The sequence below is a fragment of the Archocentrus centrarchus genome, chromosome 23 (assembly GCF_007364275.1).
Source record: "Archocentrus centrarchus isolate MPI-CPG fArcCen1 chromosome 23, fArcCen1, whole genome shotgun sequence".
Classification (NCBI taxonomy): Eukaryota; Metazoa; Chordata; class Actinopteri; order Cichliformes; family Cichlidae; genus Archocentrus; species Archocentrus centrarchus.
This window is the reverse complement of record NC_044368.1, coordinates 4240499-4248940: the sequence shown is the minus strand read 5'-3', so window position 1 is coordinate 4248940 and position 8442 is coordinate 4240499. Positions and strand designations below refer to the sequence as shown.

The 8442-nt window shown below is 38.3% G+C and overlaps 1 protein-coding gene across 1 annotated transcript in view; it reads right to left on the bottom strand.

The window, feature by feature from the left end:
* Positions 1-6118: 6118 nt before the first annotated feature.
* Positions 6119-8442, bottom strand: part of prkcq (protein kinase C, theta) — a 28934-nt gene continuing 26610 nt past the window's right edge. The window contains exon 18 of the mRNA XM_030720339.1: positions 6119-8289. Coding sequence (XP_030576199.1) covers positions 8131-8289 — 159 coding nt within the window. The 3' untranslated portion in view covers positions 6119-8130. The remainder of the gene's footprint in view (positions 8290-8442) is intronic.

Below are 8442 nucleotides of genomic sequence, written 5' to 3'. Positions count from 1 at the left end.
GCTCCTTTTAGGGGTCACCACAGCAGATCATCTGCCTCCATCTCACCCTATCAACATACTCTTCTGTTGCAGCAGCCTTCTGCATATCTTTCACTACAACCATGAATCATCTCTGAGGGCTTCCTCTTCTCCTCCTGCCTGGCAGCTCTAGCTTCAACATCCTTTTTCCAATATATCCCCTATCCCTCTGCACATGTCCAAACATACATCATGGCAGGTCTCACCATCTTGTTAATGTTCCCTTGCAGCTATCCTCCTGTCCCAAATCACCCCTAACACTCATCTCCACCCACTCCACCCTGCCTGCACTCTCCTCTTCACGTCTCGTGTGCACTGTTTGTTGCTTTGGATGGTTGACTCCGGATACTGAAACTCATCTGCTTTCATTACCTCTACTGCCTGCAGCTTCATCATTCCAGCACACATGGATTCTGTCTTGCTTCTACTGACTTTCATTCCTCTTCTCTCCAGAGCATACCTCCACCTCTCCTGGCTCTCTTCTACCTACTCCCTACTCTCACTACAGCTCACAGTTCATCCATACGTAGTTACTACAGCTCTGTACTTCACTCTTGTTCTTGGAAATTGGTACCGGTGCACTTTTTTCCCATTCCTCGGGCATCCTCATCACAATAGTGATAATGTGCTTTAAAAAGTCCACTGCCCTCTCTCCTAGACATCTTCATACCTCCACATATATGTCATCTGGACCAGCTGCCTTTCCTCTCTTCATCCTCTTCACAGCTGCCCTCACTTCCTCCTCAGCAATCCTCTTCCTCCAGCTGTCATCCTCTCTCTCTCACATCTTCTTCATTTATCAGCTACTCAAAGTACTCCTTTCACCTTCTCAACACTTTTCTAAACTCAGTAGTATGTTTCCATCTCAGTCCTTAATCACAGAAACCTGCTGCACTTCCTTTCCAGGTTAATCCATCTGCCTAGCCAATTGGTAGAAGCTGGTGTTCAGCCTCACATACAGCTGCTGTTTTTCTCCACAGTTGCAATGTTTGTCAGATTGTAAGCACAATGAAGCAGATCCAGTAATCCTCTGGAGACAAATGGATGGTTTTGTCTACTGACATTTAATTCTGAGCACCTGTTAGTGACTACAGGTGTTATCCGGAGTTCATCAGTTGTACACTTTATTATTATCACCTTTAAAAACTTATTAATATGTTTGCTGCCATCATTTTACCTTCAGTAGCCACATTTCTGTTTAAAGCTCTGCCTGCTTGAGTTTATGCTCATTAAGTATGAGGAGAAAAACATTTACCACAGATTCTACTGTATATCTGGTTTCCACGGTCATATTTTAAAGTCTCGACTCTTGGCTGTCGTATCTGGAAAACATCTGTCATTTCAACACAGTGTGTCTGTTACTAACAAAAACAACGTATTTGGTTTCATGTGAAAACAGCAGCTGTGTGCAGTTGACTGTATGTTGTGTGAACATGTGAAAGGGAAACGTTACCACGTACTGTACACCACACTATCCTCAGTTACTGTATGTACTGTAACTTTCTCACTCCAAATAAATAAATAAATACTGCGAGAAGAGGTTGCTCAGCTGTGTAGTTTTTTTTTTGTCAGCACAGAGTACTACAAAGCAAGTTAAATATAGCCAGGCTTTCTTTGTTTTAGCTGGTTTAACAAACGTGTTCCAAAAATATTTTAACTAATCTTTTTGTCTTATTAATCAATTAAAATGAGTAATATTTTAATTTACTTACTTTCTGCTATGTTTTTATTTAGATTTTAAATGGTTGAGCTCCATACAGTGTTTTAATTATTTTTTCTGTTTAATTGAGCTCCCTCTTTTATGTAGTTTTTACCTTATTGCAATCTATTTTTTTTAGTTACATTGTATTTTGTATTATTGAGGTAGAAAAAAGTGCACTCTCACTGCTTCCACAGGAGTTAGGAGGGTGAGTAGTAGCCAGGTGCTGCTAATCAAATGGGCTTGATTAACTGATCACGAGCAGGTGTGAGCACCTCTACCAAAGCAGAAGTTTTGACAGTTTGCTGGTTTGGAGCATCCGGGTGTGTGTTACTACAATGCCACAGTCTTCTCAGGAGTGGACATCCCAGTAAATTCTCCCCCAAGGTCAGATTACAATGCTCAGAAAAACTGTTAAAAGCACAGCTTAGATGAGACCAAAGTGGAAATGTTTGGGCATAAAGCACAGCACTGTGTTTGGTGAAAACCAAATGCAGCATATTAGCACAAACTCCTCATTCTGTCAGCACAGTGTGTGGGTGACGGTTTGGGCTTGTTTTGTAGCCACAGGGCCTGGGCACCTTTCAGTCACTGAGTCGATCATGAACTTCTCTGTATACAGTACCAAAGTATTCTAGAGTCAAATGTGAGGCAATCTGTCTCACAGCTACAGCTTGGCTGCAATTGGATTGTGTAACTGGTCAATGAGCCCGAGCACAGCAGCAAATCTACACGAATAAGGCTGAAAAAGAAAATAATCAAGGTGCTGCAATGACCCAGTCAAAGTCCAGACCTCAACCTGACTGAAGTGAGGTGGTGGGATGTTAATTAAGAGAGCTGTACATAAACAAATGCTCACTAATCTCAATGAATTGATGCAAAGTTACAAAGAAAAATGGGCCAAAATTCCTCTGTAACAATGTGAGAGTCTGATAAAGTCATACAGAAATCGATTAATTCAAGTTCTTACTGTTACAGGCAGTTCTACAAGGTACTGAGTCATAAGGTGCACTTAGTTTTTCCACAGAATCTATTTTGGGGCTGTTTAATGTTTGGCTGCTGTGCGTCAACAATTTCCCAACTTTATGGAACTTATTTAAACTGAGATATTTTTGTGACTGTCCCAGGTTACATTTAATTTAATGTAATGCTGTGTTGTTGCACCGACTGCAGCTGTGGAGGTTGCTGAGCAGTAACACTTGCCTGTTTTAGATGCCAACCGCCTGTGTTAGGAGTATTATAAAGTATTATTTATTATGAAGGAAGTTTATCTGGGTCACAGGTGCTACACAACATCTGATCTTGCATCAGTTTTTTTTTTTTTTTTTTTTCTTTTCTTCCTACCACTCATACACTTTGGACCAGCCATACCAGCAGCTTTTATGTTTTCAAAGGTTTCATGAGCAGCTAATAAATAATATTGAAGAAACCTTTAAACCTTTATCAAATAAGAACCTCACCCAACAGTGAATTCTCAATGAAAAAAAAAAAAAAAAGGTCCTCTCTCACACTGCCACATGCAGACACCTGCTGATGATTGGTGAAGGAACATAAAGATGTAGATGACTGCCTTCTGCCTAATGATCTCTTACATGAGGTGTCAAGATGTCCATCTTACTGGGTGAGCAGCCATACCTGTGTTCACCTGTAGCTCTGGCACCCATTTCTTAGTAAATGAACAAAATATGTAATTTTAAAGAAATTGTTCCTGTGGCTGCTCAGGACTTGGAAATATGGATATTTTTCATGTTGTGTCTCGGCCACCTAAGCAACCTGTTAACTGTTGGATCTAAGACAGGGGTGTCAAACATGCGGCGCGGGGTCAGACCTGAATGCTAAAAGGTCCCCTCTGGCCCCCTGGAAGTGGGTGTGGTGGTGGTGTCAGCAGTGCTACACAGGAGCATTTCCAGATCTTGACAAGCTGTTTTAATCATAAAGAAGCAAAATATTTTATTCTAAAACCTCTTTGTGTAGATCTTGTGTCTTTATGTCTATAAATTATAATACACGTGTAATGACAAATATTGCTATAATAACAATTATTCTCTTAGGGTGAAATATAGATTATTGTGCCATGTTTTAATGCTCTGACCCAGTATGTGGCCTATCGGCTAAAATCAGTTTGACACCTCTGATCTATATTAGGCTGCAACTCTCAAAAATAACCACCCTGTAACAGTAAGTTGTAGAACAGCAAATTGAAAAGTGAGACGGGAGGGGTTTGCGGTATTCTGCCCTACAACTTTAGGTGTGGTATCTAGGCTGACTGACATAACTACTCTACCAGAGCAATAAATAATAATGTGGATGTTCACCTGCAATGAAAGAAGGCTGCTAGTGCTAATAGTATTCATAAAACTAACCCCCAGCTCTGCAACTTTTTGGCCTTTGAAAATTGTTCTCAAAAATTGATCAGAGACAAAAGATAAGTAAATAAAATGAACTCAATAACCGACACACATCAAAAACTGAACTACTTACATCAAAGTCCTTTTTGCTTTTAAGTTTTAGGATTGTTATTTCTGATAACTTAGTGAAGTCACCGATTATTAGAAGTATCACTTACTGAATAATATGGCAAACCTTTCGATTGGCCCTTTGCTAATATTTTTTCTCCTTGATTGAATCCACTGGGACATTCTTTTACAAGAACATCCTTAGTGTCATCATTTTTCCAGCAGAGGGCAATCTGACCCCAATCCAAGTGTCATCCCAGCTGAGCAGACAGTGCTGCAGAGTAAAGCTCTTTGTGACTCACTTGAACTGCATTGATGCAAAAATTAACAGTGATGGTTGTGTTACTTATGTTTATTAAAAATATCACTGTACTAAAATCAGGTTTGCATTGGACCCAAAGATCCATAATTGTTCAGGAGGTAGTATACCTTCAAAGAATATTCAAATGAGGATTTTTTTTTTTCTAATTTTGCTTTTTGAGAATATAGAGTTGAAACATTTTGGTGAATAAAGCCAAAATATCAGAATATAGTCAAATTTTGTAATAAAGTTACAATTTTGTGAATAAAGTAAAAATTTTGTGAATACTGTTTCAAATTTGAGAATAAGTTGTAAAACAAAAGTAAAGTAAAATATGACAAAAAATTTGAAATTTTGAGAACAAAGTTAAAATGTTGTGAATAAAGTTAAAAATAAAGCTTAAATTTTGGAGGTTAACGTTAAATTTGGGAATGAAATCCACACTTGTTGGAAAAAGTCAAAATTTTGAGAATAAAGTTGAAATTCTTTGAATAAAGTTAAAATCATTCTTTGAGCATAAATATGTAATTTAGAGAGTAAGGCTTAAAATTAGTAAATGTTGAAATTTTGAGAATAAAGTTGTAATTTTGGAGAATAAATTTAAATTACCTTGTTTAGAATAATGTCAAAATATTGAGAATAAATTTAAATTAAACAAAGCTGAAATTTTAGACAAAGTTGAAATTTTGGATATTTATGTTAAAAAAAATTGGGATTAAAATTGAAATTTTGTAGAGTAAAATTGAAAGTTTGGGAATAAACTTTAAAATCATAAAGTAAAGCTGAATAAAGTTAACTTTTCCAGTCAACCTCCTTTTCCCAGTGTCTGGCTGTCTTTATCAATTCCTTTGTGTTGATGAACTGAAGGATTTGAACTTCCAAGTTGGTTTTAGTAACAAGGATTTTTTTTCCCCCTCTTTCAGTAAGTAAACATGATGTGATAATAAATATTAGAACTATGCGAGTTCACCTTTATTCTCAAAATTTAGATCTTACGCAGCAGTCCACAGATTTAATCCTTGTTCTTTAATTGATTCTCAGTTATTTAGGATTTAAGTTTGGATTTTATTTTTTCCTAAGTATTATGACGCTTTAGTTCTTGTCATGTTTTAAATTTGTGGTGATATCAGTCCCCTCTGTTTCCCTCTTCCGTTCAATGCATGAATGTTCCGTGCACCCTTGTTTCAGTACAGTTATTATTCATTTCCTGCTTTAATAGTCATTTATTTTTTGTGCCTTACATTTTGTTTTACTTCCTCGTCTTGTCTCGATTAGTTTCAGCTGTGTCTCATTTCCCTGGTGTTTCATATTCCCCTGATTGCCTCATAGCTTTAAATTCCCCTCTGTCTTTGTGTTTGTTTACTTTGAGTGTCTCATGTACCAGTAAACAACAACAGCAACCACAGGTTGGCTATATTTAGGACTGAGCGTTAAACTAATTCAGTCTGTTTGATCAGTTGAATGTTTCTCAGTAAATTTCTTTAACTGTGGAAAATGAAGTTCAGTATTAAACTGAGATGGTTCTTTATGTTAATACCTCCACCTCTGCTCTTTCTGTTTCTGATGTACTGTAATACTACACCGAGTAATTAATAAAAGTTGTCCCTCACTGAAGCAAATACAATATTTTAAAAAATCCCACAACATACACACTTTATTGTACAGAATTCACAATGAAGGGAACATCAAAACTACAGTAAGCAGGGAGAACCTGATCATTAAAACAACAAAACTCCTGAGATACAATAATAGGAAAACACATGTAAACAATAACCCTGTTATTAAACTTCAATACATTAACAGATCTACAACCAAGTGACAGTACAGTATATCAGATGAATCAGATGATTTATTTACATACCAAAAAAAAAGAGGCAATAAAATAATTTAAAAAAAAGTTTATACTGTGGAATAGGACAAGAAAACTAGATTTCATCTGGTTGAACCAACTTTCTCAGTTTGATTTACTTGGAAGAAATTCATAAAATATTCTGAGGCACCATAAAATTACTACAAGTACATTTTCTATTTATAGATACAGCCCAATAAGCACGAGGCCTGTACTACCAAATACCTTCAGCTTATCTGCCTTCAGTTACACTAACAATGGCGATCGAAGGTGGTTATAAACTGGCTGAGTCCATCCAGGGTTTCCCAGTGTAGCTATGAGCACATTCATATGATGACCAATCACATAGGTGGACAGGTCTGCTGCTTCGAAGCTAACCCAACTCATCTTCATCAACTGTTTTCATGGTAGGGTATTTTTCAGATTAAAAAACATAAAATGGCATGCAAATATCTGTCTGGACTTTATTAACATTCAAGTGACGGTAAACCCAGTTTACTGACCAAAAGGACCCACTGAGGTGGGCCTAGAGACCAGCCAGCGTCCCCCATGGCATCCACTAGGTAAAAATGTATTGCCCAACCAGTTGGCGAGGGCTTGCTGGGAGTCGCTAGATGAAAGTGGTTGCAAAGAGGTATACGGCGCTTCACCAAAAACCTTGTGATTGCCGTGGTTGCTGGCAGATTGCTGTGGTCAGTGTGACACAAACCTTCAAAGTAAAAGTTGCACATTTAGGGTGCAACATTTACCGTCCACCCCAAAGTCTCCATTTACAGTTTGCATTGCACTTTTGAGTTTCACTGCTTGTTGAGTGTTTGCAGAAAATTCAGCATCTTCACTGCAAACTACAGGCAACCAAAGGAATCCAAAAAGGAAGGTTTTTGGTGCAGCACCCTTTTTACGACCAATTTCACCCACCAACTGGTGGGAAACACACACTTTACCCCAGCGACTGGTAGTTGCCAGGGGATCGCCAACTAGTCTCAATGCTTGTGTGACTGAGGACTTAGTAGAGCTATCACTATTACTGTCTTATGATTATGGCTATAAAAAAAAATATAATTAAAATGGTATGTTGACTTACTTGCAAGTAGTAAATAAAAGGCTTAAGTACCCAGATTGAGAACAACATAAAAATTTGGGTCTTTAAAATTTACAGACCGTTTTACTATCAGCACACTGAGGTTTGTGGAATCTTCCAGAAATAGTGATGCTGTTTTCCAGACAACTGATTGATCACTAAGTGATGGTTCTGCATGTGAGTGTAGGTCATAATGCAGTCTGGAGCAGGTTAGCTTATGTTAGGACACTGTTAAGATGTGAACCGGCTTGCTGACTTTGAAAACCCAGACTTAAACCTAAAGTTACTTCGCTAAGCCCCAAATCCAACTTCATAGTACAGGCCTCAAAACATGTCAGCTGAACATTTCCCCTCTTTTTTTTTTTTTTGATTATTTGGACAAGTGTGCAATGTGCGAATAGTTTTATGACAAAATAAAACCACGCCAGTTACGTGCTGTCAGAATTACACTATAAGAAAATGTATATCTTTAGCTGACTAAACTCTGAGGTATCACAGCTAACTACAGGAACATTTTAAAGGTATTTGTGTAAAAGTTACAGATCTGGTCACAGTTGTGTTGTATCTGCTTATACCCAGGAATATCCGGTTAGTGGTTACCATCATCCTGTTTCTGAATAGAGCCGAGTTTTCCCGCATTCACATTCCAAAGTATGTTCCAGTTACAGTAACTGCTGGTTGTGAGTGAGCAGCTTGTTTGTAGGTTGTAGCCTTTTGATCGGGCGGTCAGCGTGCGGCGATGCGAACCATCCCGGGGTTTATGAAGGAGAAGTTTTTGAACATCGTCTGGTCGACGCTGTTGATGAGCGTGCGGTCGGCACACGATAGCCTGGGCTTCTCGTTGATGAACTCTTTGTCAAAGTTACTGCAGTCACTGGGTGACGTCTGCAAGGATGAAGAGCAAATAGTTCATTACATCCAGTAATGCAAATACCACTGGGTAAATACCAAAGGGTGGGCTGCGGCCCCATGATGGGCTGTGAAGAGAAGGCAGGTGGACTGCCAGTGGTCATTTTGAAGAAATATAATTTGAACAAA